A 15,749-nucleotide genomic window follows, 5' to 3' on the forward strand; every position below is an offset into this window, starting at 1 on the left:
TCTTGGTAAGTGGGTGTGGATGTCCAGGGATGACTCTGAAATGACTTCCACAGAGCCATCTCTCTGGACTCACTTGAGGGAAGTTGGGGACTGCAGGCAGGCCGCTTAGGAAGGGCCCAGCCCGGGGTCGGAGCTGGGGAACAGAGCTGGAATTCGATAATGGCACCCAGGCTTTGGAACTCAGCGCCATTGTGGGTCTGACTGGAGGCTGAGCCCTCTGCCCAGCTTGCATTTAGCCCTCATGGACGTTTTCAGGGCTGCAACTCTTTGTGTTCAGCGACCAGGTGAGACTGTGTGCCTAGCACTTCACAGGTAGCACTTAGGTAGCATCTGAGGCCTCTTCTTCTGGGACACATGGTTCTCCACATCTAGACCCTTAGGAGTCCTGGGACCCTTGTAGACATTCTGCAAGATGAAGACGGTTTTCCTGAAACGACACAAACCTCATCTGCTTTCTTTTCCACTGCATGCAGGGTAGCAGTGGGTGAACCTGCTAGTCCCCTAGTATGAATCAAAGCAATGGAGCTGTCTGTGGAAGATCTGGCCCGTTATCTCCAAGCACTCAGGAAAGTACCAATCACTGCTTCTCCTAACAGGTGTCCTTGGAGAAGCAGTGGAATGCTCACAGCCGTTAAATCTTGACTCTCAGTAGTGACACACACAGGTCCCTACCCAGCCCCTTCTTGCTGAGCACGACCACAGTCTAAGCTCTTGTGTGACCCAGCCATGAGCTCATCCAGCTGCTTTCCCTGAGGAACACGGCTTTCACCGAAAAAGCAACTAGTGGACTACGGCTCTATGGTAAAAAATAAATTCCTGGAAAACAGGTATCCAACATCATATGAATTAGAATTTCCACAGTCTGTGATATTTGAATATTATATATGATAGTATAGTTTTCTGATATTCTGTAATGAAGTGGCTGCATTGTACAGCAGCAGGGATGTGGCTCACTAGGCCAGCAGGGAGCCAGAGATTCATTCTGCGATCAGTGCACAAGGTAAGGAAATTGGATGGATAAAATGCTCAAGGTGCAGATAAAACAGTACGAAAGTTCATTGGTAATTTCAAATTCTCACCATTAAGAAGCTTAAGCTTTTGTTATGGATGTGTCCAGATGTCCCCCAAGGCCTCACACAGCATAGGTGAGGCTTTTTCAGAGGTATCTGGATCTAGAGTGTTACACTGGAAATGGCTTGGTGCCGTGGTAGGATTAAGAGTGCTGCGGTTAAGGGTGTGAGTGCTGCCTGCCCTAAGTACCCTGAGTGAAAGGACAGAAAGATCTGTGGTTGTTCCTTTTGCTGTTTTCTGCCCAACAGCCAGCTGATTCTGAACTGAAACTGATTCTGATTCTACAAACTGTGAGCTAAATAAACCTTTCCTCCTTTAACTTGTGGGTGTTTGGTATTTTGTCTCAGCTACAAGAGAAGTAACCAAGAAGTAACCAATTATGAAGAAACTTACAACTATTAAGAAATTATCTGAAAAGGCTGGTAAAATATTTCTCATTTTCCAACCATTTGTCTATATGAGACTGAATTTTATTCATCTGCTTTAAACCAAGACAAAGAATCACAGCAGACTGGAGGCAGAGGTAGGTGGGATGCGTGTCTACCTTGGCTACAGTAGACTACAGATTTGCAATACTGTAGGATAATTCTATTGGCCTATTTTAAGTTGGAAAATAATTTTATAGAGATATGTAATTTATGTTCATTTGTAATAGTTTTACCATTGTTTTATTTTTTGAGACAGGCTCTTGCTATGTACTTCAGGTTGGCGTTGAACTCAGGGCAACCCTCCTGCCTCAGCGCCGAGTTTTGGGATTAAAGGCATGCGTCACCACACCTAGCATTTCTATCAGTATATTAAAATGAGTTACTGTATGTATTTATATCTCAGCATTAATGTGTACTAACTGAAATGAGTACTGAGGGTTATAAACCATACAAACTGTTGGGGTCCCTCCAAATTTTTAAGGGCACCAAGCATGGTGGCACTTGCCTGTAACCCCTGCACTCTGGAAGGCTGAGGCAGGACTATAACTTGGAGCCCAGCCTGAGACAAACTGACAAGACCCTGTCTCAAAATTTAAAAAAGGCTGGGGATTTGGCTTAGTGGGAAGGTGTTAGGTTTAATCATTTAAAAACAAAAGAAGAGGAAATAGGCCTGGGGATGTAGCTCAGTGGTTCCGCCACCTGCTTCACAAGCCAAGGTTCTGATTTCAACCCCCTGTACCAAAAATAAAATAATAAAAAGACAAGAAAAAAGACCAAATCCTAAGGCCAAAAGGTCTAAAGGCATGTCCTACACCTACCCCAGCTCCCAGCAGGTTTGGCACAGGAGTCCCTGGACACAGGACGTGGAGCATGCTGGGAAGGGGCTTCAGGAATACCGCACTGTCCGGAACAGGGCTTGAGTCCTGCTTCCTGTTGGAGCACTGTCTTTGGGCGCGACCTGGTTCCATCTTTAGGGAAACCCAAGAAACAACACACTAAGGGGAGCTTTGCAGTGGGTGGGGAAAGAGCATTTACCCAGCCAGGAGCTGGTGTTGGGTGGGGTCCAGCTCTCTGCTGGCGGACAATGGGGAGGCACAGAGAGGACATTTCGTTGAAAACGAGAAGCAAAAGGTGGAGGAGGGCCTTTCTGAGGCTCTTGCACTTCAGGACTGCAGCATCCAGCTTTGCAGTGACCCTTCCCAGGCTGCAGAGGTGAGAGCAGCCACAGGGGAGACAGGAGCAGCTGAGGCTTCCTCTTACATTTAACTTTTTATTTTTAAGGAAAGTAGTACTGTTTCATGAGTTGTTGGCGTTCCTTTATCTTCTGCCAATGAAATGGAGCTGCACTGAGGTACAACTGTTGCCTTTGTTCTTTTTGAGGCAGGGTCTCCCTGTGTAGCCCAGGCTGGCCTTGGACTTTTTCTGCTTGTACCTCAGCTTCCCAGGGCCGGGATTACAAGTGTGCACCATCATCCCCAGCTGTGACCTGAAACAAGTGCAGGAGCCTCAGATTTGGAACTGTGATGGTCAAGTTTAAAATGAACTCATCTTCGGAAAGAGGAAAAGTAAAATCATCGAAATAGTGGTCACCTATACCCTCCTTTTGCAGAAAGGCTATTTTACAATCCAGCTAGGAACAGGTTGAGAATACTAACCGCAGGGCTGAACTGGAGAGACCATCTGGAAACAGTGGGGCTGGGATCCCAGACACCCATGTGCACACACACACACACACACACACACACACACCGGGCACACTGCTGCTCACTTCACAATATGACAGGGAATGAATGACAAAGGAAAAGAGCCCAAACCACGCAAAAAGTCTTTTTTGGATAGGCCCAGTTAAATGTGAGGGTTACATCTAGTCTGGCTTCTCCCCAGTGCCACCCACCCACAGTGTCCAGTCCTGGGGGATCCACTGAACTTAGAAGTTCAACAGGCCTGGGTCTCAAGGATGGACCAAAGAAGGGTGTGAACTAAAACTTTCACACCCAACATGTCTGCCATCTTCAGAGACGAAGTATTCACAACTGAGAAAATACTATATAGACTTTACGGAATTACTGTACTTTTGTTTTCTTCTCTGAAGGACTAAACCAACTTAAATTTTTTTGTAAATAGTAGGTATTTATTTGAAATGAAAAAAAATACTTAAGTACCTGGACTATTGCATTTAATCATGTATTGTAATTGTGTTACTCTATACCTTTCTGCATCAGAGACAGATATACAATGAACATTCAGATATCACAGATTGCACACCAGATAGGAATTCGTCAGGCCTTTTACATCACCACCAAAACAGATATTGGATTTTGAAATATAGTACAAAAGTCCACAATCAATCCAGTCTTAGCCAGTATCTTCAGTTTACTTCTGTTGCTGTACAAATAATCGGCCATTACTAGGGCTTACAAGTTAATAACAGGACAAAAAATATACATTGCACTGACACAAAAAGTCAGCAGTGTTAATAGTCATGCAACAAGTAACCAAACTTGCTGAAATTAAAAATACTTTCTAGAAACAGTTTTAACAGCATAAATATTTTATACAGTTCATTTACCAAAACAAAATGTATTTAAATGATACAAAGCAAAAATAAGTTTCTACCAACTTTATACATAAGAAAGTGCAAAATAACTTATCTAGAGTGCTATTACCCAGACGGACGGCTGCCACAGCAGCTGTTCTCTTCTTCGGAAGCATGACCTTACACTTGCACATGACACACACATGTCAGAGCACATGGACGAGTACGTGGTGATGGGGCTGGACGACAGACCAGGAGCTCAGGCAGGAGCCCTGTGAGGTGTCTCCGAGGAGAGGCGGGGTGTGTGGCGAGACCGTGTGGTGGTGAACAAATGTACACAACACAAAAAGACACCAGAGAGGTGATCAGCGTGTGCACGTGAGTGTACTCGGATGTGTGACACTGTGATTTCTGCATTAGGAGAAAAAGGAAAAGAAACCCGACTGAGCGAAGCGGTTGCCCACAGCACCAGCTGCCAGAGGAAATACTATCATGAGGATTTTGGTTTCCACCTTCTAGTTCTGGAGTTGTGTCGGAAAGTTTGGAAGCGTTCAACCCATATAACTTCAGATGACACGCAGGAGTAACCTGTAAGTAACCACACACTAAGTCTCTAAAGCACACTTCTGCCATGGGTACAGGGTAAACATGGTTCACGGACACAGGAGGACGCCTCTTCAAAGTGTAGAATAACACTGCTACAACGCATCCAGAGGCCGATAGGGCAGGCCGCCGCTGGGAGGGCACAGGCTCTGCCACCGCTGGTGACCCTCAGCATCACTTAGGGTGACGGGAGGAAGACGGGGATGGGGAGGGTGAGGAGAGACAGGAAGGAAAATGACACAGCTCTTCTTCAAGTGATAGTATTAATGCCAATTACCCTTTTATTAACAAGTAGTATACTTAAACTTTCGGAGACGGAAGTGTTGTAATCAGTTTTGCTATGTACCCATGAATAGAGTGGAGGCTAGGTAAATAAAGGTTTCAATTTAGTAAGCATAAGGCACTAAAGCAGCCTTTGTATTTTCTCTTGGAGACCTAGTTATCAGGAAGAACATATTTGTTCTTAAGCTGGTTTCAGCCCATCAGGTACAAGATCACTAGTGTACCAAATGCCTGTTTTTGAATGCGTGTGCATATATGTGCATTTTAGTGCATAAGAGTGCCTGTCACCAGGGCCTAAGGATGATAAGTTGGGAAAGCCAAAGCCACTGTCCCTTGATGCCTCTGTGAGGGTATGAGCGCCTGTTCTTCCTACCTTGGGCCATTAATGATCTACGCCTTGCAAATCACCAGGGCTTTTAGGATTGTTTATAATATTATCATTAAGTATCTGAAAATGTTAAAATCTAGATTAATTGCTTTATTTGATTTTATATATATATATTTATATTTATGTACATAACACACATGTTTAAAAATCCCACCACCAAAGCCTTTTCTGTAAACTATTCTCTTATCTCCTGCTAGCTTTAATCCCCCTGGATTTGTGTGTTTTGTATACAACTAGAACAAATTAAATAACTAAATATTAAAATACTGTAATTATATTCATAGCAAAAAACAAAAAAATAGACATTGATACAGTATAAATCCCACTGTTTTTCAGGTAGATGGCATTAAATGGTAAAGATTAATTTTAAGCAGTTCTGACATGATCCAGTTTTACAACAAGGTTTACAGGTTAATTCTGTACACTTTTTTTTTTAACCCTTTTTTGAAAATAAACTATAGTAGAACATTAGTATCACCAAAGACACATACTTATTATGTTCTATGCAAGAGAAGCTAGTTTGGGGTTACATGCAAGAATATTTCCATTTTGGGGACAGGGTTGTTGGCCCCCCCAACTCCACCAGTCACGTGACCTCCTCTCTGCCACACTGCGAAGGTCCACTCTGAGCACGGGCAGCTGCAGGTGCATCTCAAAAGGCAGTGCTACACAGGAACAACACTGAGGTGGCGTGCACAGCCAGGTGCAAGTTCCCCTGATATTTCCAGATTACCGTCTGGCTGAGCTTCAATTCTCCCCTTTTTTCCTAAAGAAGGTCCACGTTATTTTGGTTACTAGCCTAGTGTGAATGGAGACACTGTGGGCAACTTATAAGAAAGGACATCAGGCACATGGGCTGGGTTTGAAAAAAAAGAAAGACCACAGATAATGTCCTTGAGGATTTAAAAAAACATATTTATAATTAGTTGGTGAGTGAGAGATGATAGACAAACCACAGAGTTCATTGAGTTAGTGGTTTAGTTTGCAGTCTCAAGTTACAGGCAGTTAGGTCCTTATTTAGAAAAAAAAAAGGCCTTTATACCTATTTACAATATACACAGTTACTTGCAAAGAAATCAGATTTACAACCATTTTCTAAAGCCTTTTTTTTGTTGTTTTTGTAGGTTTTCCAAATAAGGATGGACAGCTCTATAAAAATGAGATGCAGGAAAAGACAGTTATTAAGTGAGGGCTTTCTCTTGGAGCCAGCCACCGTTACCAGGGAGAATTGGACACTAAAAACGTCGCTCCTACAAGCCACCTCTCCTTCTTGTGCTGTTCGCTGGAGAGTGTCTGCCACTTACTGTGTTCTACACCCGTTTCTCCATGATCCCTTTGAGTTCAGCGCTTCAAACACATGGTATGAAGAGATGTGTACACGGAGACTGTTCGCCGTGCCTTCGAGCTGGGACAGGGAGTCAGGGAGGGGTCTACAGACCTGGTCTCTGACTGGCTGGTTCAGTTCTCAGCAGTTCCGAGGCCCATCCTCCAAACCCCTCTCATGCTGCAGGTTATAGTAACAGTTCTGGCAAACTCGCACTGGGGATGAGATTTTCAAGCGTTTGATTTCGGACTGAAACCGGCTACACCTGGCAGAAAGGAAAAAACAGTGGGTTAAGCGTTCTCTCCATGTGCAAGCTCCATGATTTAAAAATCAAATGGAAAGCTTGCAACACCAAAGATGGGGTGCCAAAGACCAGCCAGTGCCAAGGTGCCAAAGGCCAAACTGCCCCGTGTTTGTGGGGAGGACCAAGGACCCAGAGGGATGCCGCGTCATTGGATTCGTCCTAGAGAGGAGTCATGCACCAGCGAGGCCAGTTCTTTCACTGAAGAGAATCAGAAAAACAAAACAGATTCTGGAGCTTCTTGCCTGATGAAGCCACCAGGTATGACAGCTACGTGTGGGCCGCCTGCCTAGCTCCTCTGCCCACACAGGCAGAGGCAGCCTGCATTTTCCCTGGGAACCGAACTGCCTTTCCTGGAAGCGAGAGACTCACTGTCCATTGCTTTATTTAGGTGCAGGGATGAATACTACCATTTAATTCACTTACATATTTTTATGATACTTGTTTCTTATTAACATGTGTACTTCATGTGTTCACGGATCCATGACGACACACGCAAACAGACAGCACACATGGACCATGTGCACACACCTCTCCCCAGGCACCCTGCCAGCCCCTGGGAACACCTACTCCACTTTAGGCTAAAGTTGTTTTAGTTTCTACAAATGAGAGGAAGCATGTGGTCCTTGTCTGTCTGGTTTATCCCGCTGCACGTGACCGTGTTTCGTTCTTCTTTATGGCCTAGTATACCCTGTTGAATTTGCAGAGGATATTTTCTCTCTTCGTTCACTTGCTGAGGGCACCTCAGCTGGCCCCACGGCTTAGCAAGTGTGAGTTATGCCACAAAGCACACGGCTGTGCCAGCATCTCTTCTGTCCTGATCCACTTCCTGTGTATCTACTCAGCAGCGCTGCAATTTTCATCTTAGACATATTTTATTTCCTGAGTTACGTTTATTCCAAGGTTTTATCTGTTGCTGTGGTCTTTTTATGAATGAAATCACTCTCAAGAGCTCCTCCTTGGCAAGTTCATTATCGGTGTACAGAAAGCTACTGGTCTGTGTATGTTATATTGTATCCTGGTACTTTACTGAAATCACTGATCAGTTCTGATAGATTTTTGGTGTAGTCTCTAGGTTTTTCTACGTATAGACTCATATTACCTGCAAACAGGGATCCTGTGACGACAACTTTTCCTAATTGTATATCTTTTCATTCTTTCTCTTGACTAACTGCTCTGGCTAAATGTTCTAGTACTATATTGAGTAAGAGCAGTGGGAGTGGATGCCCGTCTTGTTCTGATCTATGAGGAAATGTTTCACTTTTTTCTCCGTGGCTATGAGCTGCTCTTGTAGCCTTTACTACATTCGGATGTGATTCTTCCATAATTCGTTCAGGGATTTTTATCTTGAAGGAATGTTTTCACTGCATCTACTGAGATAGCTGTGATTTTTACCATTCATTCTGCTTATGTGATATGTTGCTTTTACTGATTTACATAACTTGCACTCCCAGATTGAAATCAACCCGATCTTGGTGTATGATCCTTTTGACGTGCTGTGAATTTCACTTGCCAGAACCATATTTTGTTGAGGATTTTTGCATCTGTATTCACCATGGGTAGAAGTTTATAATTTCTTCTCTTTGCTGTGTCCTTGTCAGGTTTTTGTAACAGGGGAACCAACGATGGATACAGAGAATGAGTTTGGTAAAATTCAGCAGTAAAATCATCTATCTGTTCCTAGGCTTTTCTTTGTTGGGAGATTTTTTTTTTTTTTAAATTACTGATTCAATCTCATTACCTGTCATTGGTATAATCAGGTTTTTACGTCCTCTTGGTTCAATTTTGGTAAGTCATACACATCTCAGAATGTGTCCATGTCTTCAGATTTTCTGATGTGTTAGTATCTAATTTTTCAAAAATAATTCCCTGTGACTCTATTTTTGTTTTAAGTTGCAATGTCTCCTTTTTGTTTAAACATATAATTTCATTTATTTGGATCCTCTTTCTCCCTTCAGTTAGTTTAGCTCAAAGTTTGTCAAATTTGTTTATCCTTTCAAAGTACAAACTCTTTGGCCTTTGTATTGTTTTTTTAGACTCCATTTCATTTATTTCTTCCCTTTTACTAGTTTTGGGTATGGTTCGTGCATTTCTAAGACCTTGAGATGTACAATTAGGTTCTTTTAAATCTTTTTTTAAAAATGAATGTAAACATTCATTACCATACACTTCCCTCAGGACTGCTTTTACTTTATCTCACATGTTCTGATTATACTGTGTTTCAGTTTTTATTAGTTTTAATCAATTTAACATTTTTAACTTCCTCAGTGCCCCACTGTTCATTCAAAACAGTGTTTTGTTCAGCCAAATCCATGTGACCTATAGTGTAATTTAACTATGATGTCTTTTTGTTGATTTCTGTCTGTATGATTTATCATACTAGTGAGTACAGGGTACTGAAATACTCCAATAAAGAGAGCCTACCCTTCTCGTGAGGTCTGATAATGTTTCGTTTTATAAAACTGGGTGTTCTGATATTACATACATATAGGTTTGCAATGATTGTATCTCCTTGCTGAATCTATCCCTTAATCATTGTATAATGAGTTCATTTGTGTTTTCTTACTATGCTTGTCTATTTTGTCACATACAAAGGCAGGCACTTACGTTTTTTAGGATTGCACTTGCCTGGAATATAATTTTTGATCCTTGCACTTTCAGCCTATCTTTACAAATGATTTTTTTTCTTTATTTTAATAAGAGCCACATTGGTGGGTTGTATTTTAAAAAATCTGTTCAGTCAGCCTGTATCTTTTAATTGGACAAGACCATTTATATTCAGTTATTATCAAAAGGTATGGACTGATATCTATCATTTAAATTTTTTTTTCATTTGTTCCTTTCTTAGTCAACTATTTTTGTGGTTTGGTGGTTTATTGAGTTGGTAAGTTTTTCTACTTTAGAGTATCTACTCTTTTAGTGGGATTTGTACTGTAACCTGCTACCGTGACAGTACCTACCTTTTTTCACTTCTAGATGCAGGACTCCTTCCCTTAAGCATCTTTTTGAAAGGCCAGTCCAGCAGTCATGAATTGCCTTGGTTTTTGCTTCTCTTGCACGGCCTGTATCACTCCTTCATCTCCGTAGGAGAGCTAACTGAATCTACTGATACTGGCTGGCAGTTGCTTTCTTTCAGGACTTGCAAGACATTATTCCATGTCCTCTTTCCCTGTAGGGTTTACCCTGAAATATGATTGGGTATATTCTCTTGCACATTTAAAAATTCTTATTTAGTCTTTTACATTTGACAGTTGTAGTGAGATCTTTTCTGGTCATGTTTATTTGGTATGTCCATAGCTTTTCCAAGATTAGGGAAGCTTTCTGCTACTGTATCATAGAATAACCTTTTATTCCCTCTTCCAATATACTGCATCAATGATGCAGATGTTTGTTTACTAGTGTCCCAAAGATCTTGAAAGCAGTCTTCACTCTCTTTCATTGTTTTCTCTATAGAGTGTGGTATTTTGAAAGGACCCATGTTCAGGCTCTGATATTCTGTCTTTCACTTGATGCAATCTCTTGAGACATTTAAGTAAATTTTTGACTTATTGAGCTCATTTCCAACATTTATTTGGTTCTTTTTCGAATCTCTCTCTGCTGAATTTCTCATGCACATCCTACATTTTCTTCCTAATTTTACCTGTTTATCTTCTCTTGAACCTCACGGAGCTTTTAAAGAATCGTTCTTCTGAATTCTTCACCAGGGGTTTCAGCATCTCTGGAGTCTGTTACTGGATAGTTATAACCTTTAGGTGTCACGTTGTGTTGTTTTATTCCTAACATCCCCATGTTGAGTTCTCCACACTTTTCCAGGATGGCCTTATAATAAGGAATTTTCTCCTGAAGACATCAAATTTATTACCTGACATTGTTTAGACCCTCTGTCTCTGTGGGTCACAGAGCTGAGGCAGTGCTAGGGCCATCACTGGGTAGTAGGGACTTCCCCAGGCTCTGCTGACTGTGGCTCATCACTGAAAGGGCTCTGGTATTGGCTGCTATGACAGTGGTAACTGGTCTAGTGCATCTATCCTCTGACAAGACACTGGTGAAAGCCCAGGTGCTTTGGAGGAGAGGGCAAAACAGGAGTCACAGCGCTGTGGCTCACACAGCCAGTCCTGTCAGCAGCGTGTAAAAAGAGAAGGCACCAGGGGGACTCGTGGTGGGGACCCATATAGGTGCAGTGGCAGCAAGAGTCATGTTGTTCCTCAGTGGTGCTAATGTGAGTGTGGCCTTGGGCCTCCCCAGTGGTGCCCATGTGGAGGTGGGGTGACAGCTTGGGGGCTTTTTACCACGATGATTGCAGCTTCAGGCCCTTCCAGGGAGTGAGCAGGTGTAGACTGTGGCTGAAGCTGAACCACGTTCCTCTCAGCTGATGGGTCACAGCAGCAAGAGCAGAGTGCAGCTGGCCCTTCTCAGGCTGTGCCCACGGAGGTGACAGCAGAGTACTGGTGATGGTCCGTGTCACCGCAGCAGTCCCACGGCCAGGGAGAACTGGCGTCAGAGGCCATTCTTTGCCTTGGCGGTGAGCGGCACCCATGGTGATGCTTGGAACTGAGTGGTGAGAACTCTCTGGGTGCCACTGTCAGCTGTGGCACAGTGACTCACCCATCGCCACGTCCCTGGTCTCAGCAGATCCCCGACCCCCTAGATAGAGCTGCGTTTGGCTGTAGAAGGGAACCCACTGAGCCTACCGTGGGATGCGGCTGGAGTTCCAGAGGTGGGGGGCTTTCTGCCCCTAGAGGAGCCCAGTTCAGACAGCAGGACAGCTGTTCAGGACGGCTCCTGGCTGTAGCGGCCAGGGTTCACTGGGATGGAGTCAGATCCTCTACAATGCCCAGCACTGTGCAGACTTTGGGTTCTTACTGACCATGAAACTTCCAGCAGAGAGAGCCCCCAGGGTTGTGTGGAGAGGGGCTGCTGGGACCCTGCTCACTTCGCTGTGAGAGGAAGATGCTGCTGGCTCTGGTGTGGGCTGGGTTGCTCTATTTCTCTTGCTGTGTTGCTGGGCCAGGCCTCTGGATCCCATGAGGTTCTGTTTTGCTGTCTGTTCCTGTGTTCTCCAGATAGCTGCTCCCCTCACTGTGCACTGCATACCATTCTGGTGAGGGGCAGCTGAGGGCCAGCGTCTCAGCCATCTTGCTGTCTGCTTGCTGCCCATTTCTTAGGACATTCATTGCTAAAGAGTCCCTTTATCCTTCTAGAATATTATGATTGACCTACTCAATTACTCCTTTTTCCTTTTTCTTTTTATGAGGTGCTTGGGACTGAACAAAGGAACCTAGGCTGGGTGCATGTTATGCAAGCGTTCTTACTACCAAGCTATACCCCAGAACATCAATCTTTTCTTAAATACAAGTAGCTTGGTCTTTCTTGTCTGTTTGGGTGCTTTCTGTTTACCTAGGTGGAAACGCCTGAGGTCAGCTACACTTAGATCTCTGTGAGATGTATTCTGAGTTCCAATCCCTGGTACACAGCAGGGTAGGCTGCTGGATGTGGCATTTGTTCACGGGACTGAAATGCACATCTGTAATTCACTGCATTAGGTGAAGTACACAGAGAACAAAGCACAGCGCACTGTGGAGACCCAGGAGCACTGAAGGCTGCGGGGTCTTGGGCAGCACTGTGCCTCCCACTCTACTCAGTTACTAACGGTCCCTGGTGGGCCAGGGTTTGGAAGACAGCCACTGCCCAGCAGCTGATAGCAATGGTCATTTAAGGAATCACCTAATTTGAAAATTCAACACTACCAAGAGCAGATGATCATCAGCATGGACGTGAGGTTCTGGCCCAGCCAGTACTAGGTGGCTGGGTCTGCGGCAGCGATATTCTGGCTACCTCATCTTTCATCAGACTGCCCAGGATAAGCGGTTTTAAGAAAAAAGTTAATAATTCTACCACCTTCACTGACCCTGTCTGGCTCTGTCCTGGGCCCCTTACAACACACACAGGCAGGATCTCAGGGATTCTCTCAAAGTCTCCATGAGCACAGGCAGCAGCACCCATGGTTCAGAGATGCAGAAGCCAGCCTGGGGCTCAGCGACTCTCCCAGGCCACAAGAAAGAAGCCCAGCTCCACGTGGTCAAGGTCAGCGGAAGCCAACACTGCCTATGGAACCTCAGCCACTGCCTCCAGAGATGACTACATGGTCTGGAAATGGTGTGGCCTTGATGTAACACGAGCCCTCCCGTGCACTCCCACAGCATCTCAGCTGCTGTGACCACGCGCAGAGGCTGCACGCACCAACCTGCCAGTGTGCAGCAAGGTCCAGGTCTGAGGTGCCAGCACAGCTGGCCTTCCAGACAGGGCAGGGCTGGAGCCCTGCTCCACGGTGCACCTGAGACATATTCCACACGGATTAAACCCTACACGTGAAAAGTCTTTTAAAAGAGAAAATTGCTATGGTCTTAGGGCAGAGAAATCTGAAGACACACACGCCCCAGAAAAAAGTCATGAAGACAAAACACAAGCCACAGACTGGCAAAGGCAGTGGAGGTTACATATGAGGACCACAGCCCACAATACAGAAAGAACTCAAGGAAAAGAGGAGGAAAAAAGGCAAACTTTAAAGGGAAACTAGGCAAGCCCAGGAGAAACCCCAGTGTCAGCAGGCACAGGAGAGGGTGCTTCTCAACGGCGCGGCATGGTGGAAGACAACACACTTCCTCAGCTGTCAGATGGCAGCAGGGAAAAGGCCTCTTCCACTGTGCACAGCTAAGAATTCTGTAAACTCATATCCTCCGGAGGCAGTGGAAACCCACAGCACTGGCGGAGAGTGATGCGGCAATATCTAGTCAAGCTTAAGAGTCAGTTTATGCAGGTTACAAAGTTGACATAAGAAAATCAGTAGCTTTTCTATACATCTATAATGAACGAGTAGAAAAAGAAATCAGGAAAACAGTTTCACTCAAATAGCTTAAGCAGAAAACACTAGCAGATGGGATGACCTCCCATTCCCAGAGAGCAGAATCAACACTGCTAGAAAGGCCATGTTACCAAAAGTGAGCTATAGGCTCAATGCAGTCCCCATTAGAGTTCCACAATGCTCTTTACAGAACTTGAGGCCCCTATCCCAAAATTTGTTAAGAAAATACAGGAAGATAGATCTTTAGCAAATGGGAAATGGACCAAGAGATGTTGGGAGTGGGGAGGGAGAGAGAAGAGATGGAAAAAATTGAGATGTGTTATGTACATGTACCAGCTGTCCACAATGAATGTTTTCATTTTGTACAGCAAACATGTACAAAGAAAAGAAAAGAAAAGACAAAGGCCCAGAATAGACAAAGTAATCCTAATCAGAAAGATCAAGGCTGGATTTCAAATTATACTTCAAAGCCACAGTACCAAGAACAGCATGTACTGGCACAAAAGACACATAGACCAATGGAAGAGAATACAGGATGCAGAAACAAACTCATGTAAACACAGCCATCCAATTCTGGACAGAGGCCGGAAATACAGATTGGAGAAGAGACAGCCTTCTTTAAAAGTGGTGCTGGGTAAACTGGACAGCCATCTATAGAAGATTAAAACTAGACCCTTAGCTTTTACTCTGCCCCAAAACCAATTCAAAATGGATCAAAGAGCTGTGGGTAAGACCTGGAAGTTTGAAACTGCCAGAAGAAAATACAAGGGAAACATTCGAAGCCAGAGGTACAACAGCACAGGCAGTAATAGTAAGGATCAACAAATGGGACCACATTGTATTAAAAAGTTTCTGCACAGTAAGAAAAACAACCAATAGAGTGAAGAGACAGCTTAAAGAGTGTGTGTGTGGGATGTAGATTAGTGTGGCCACTATGGGACTAATTATGGAGGTTCCTCAAAATGCCAAGAACAGAGCTGTTTGATCCAGCTCTACTACTCCTTGGTACACACTGGAAGGAATAGTCAGCACCCCACAGGGAATACCTGCATACCCTCGTCCACTATGGCACAATTCACAACAGCCAGGATGTGGAACCGGCTTGGTGGCTCACCAACAGATGAATGGATAAAGAAATATACAACGGAGTATTACTCAGCCATAAAGAATGAACTTATATCATTGGCACCAAGGTGGATGGCATTGGAAAACATCATGTTAAGTAAATAAAACACTCAGACAAGTACTACATGCTTTCTCTAGTATGTACAGTCTAAAAAGAAAGCATGAAAGTAGACGGGAGCCTATTACTAGACAAGGGGAAGGGAGTAAGGGGACAGGCAGCGTGCAATGTACAGCTGGGACAGAGAGCCATGCTGTAAAGGCGACAGTGCTGACGCACGCTCACAAGACAATCGACATGCGGAGGAAGGGTGTGAGGAGCAGGGTTGAAAAGAGGGTTCTGTGTTCACACCCATACCCCACAAGTGGGAGGGAAGTTTCGCACTGCAGGCGTGGCTGACGCTAATGTCCGCGTCCTTTTGGGGAGAAACTTTTCTCAGTTGCAGTAATGGGAAGGAAGGAAGAGGCCCCGGGGTCCGTGGAACACAGAGATCCCACCCTGGCTGCCTGGCTTACTTCTGGCAGAAAAGCTGGCCGCAGTTCCTGCAGTGGTGTCGCCGTTCTGTGAGTGAGAAGCGCACCGAGCAGCCCGAGCAGCTGTCCCCGCCTTCGTCCTTCACCCAGTGGTCGGCTGCAGAGCGGCCCGGCTGGTCACTCACTGACCAGCTGAAGACTCGGCCTTGACTGTCCCCAACCAGGATCTTGCTGTGATCCCTGTTGGAGACATGGGTGGGAGCTGGGCCAGGGGCTGGGGATGGCGAGGGTGCTCTGAAACCCCTGCGCACAATGCCAGCAGAGACAAAGATAGCATGGACTCTTCGTTTGTTTCAGT

General features: G+C 44.7%; 1 protein-coding gene across 9 annotated transcripts in view; it reads right to left on the reverse strand.

The window, feature by feature from the left end:
- Positions 1-3,617: 3,617 nt before the first annotated feature.
- Wdfy3 (WD repeat and FYVE domain containing 3) overlaps positions 3,618-15,749 on the reverse strand; it is a 258,900-nt gene continuing 246,768 nt past the window's right edge. For all 9 annotated transcript variants that reach the window (XM_010619456.3, XM_010619453.3, XM_010619457.3 and 6 more), the window contains 2 exons: positions 15,434-15,631; positions 3,618-6,897 (listed from right to left, as the gene is read on the reverse strand). In XM_010619456.3, the coding sequence (XP_010617758.1) occupies positions 6,774-6,897; positions 15,434-15,631 (322 nt within the window). In that variant the 3' untranslated portion in view covers positions 3,618-6,773. The remainder of the gene's footprint in view (positions 6,898-15,433; positions 15,632-15,749) is intronic.

This window comes from Fukomys damarensis, unplaced genomic scaffold (assembly GCF_012274545.1).
Source record: "Fukomys damarensis isolate Sample0158 unplaced genomic scaffold, DMR_v1.0_HiC HiC_scaffold_37, whole genome shotgun sequence".
Lineage (NCBI taxonomy): Eukaryota > Metazoa > Chordata > Mammalia > Rodentia > Bathyergidae > Fukomys > Fukomys damarensis.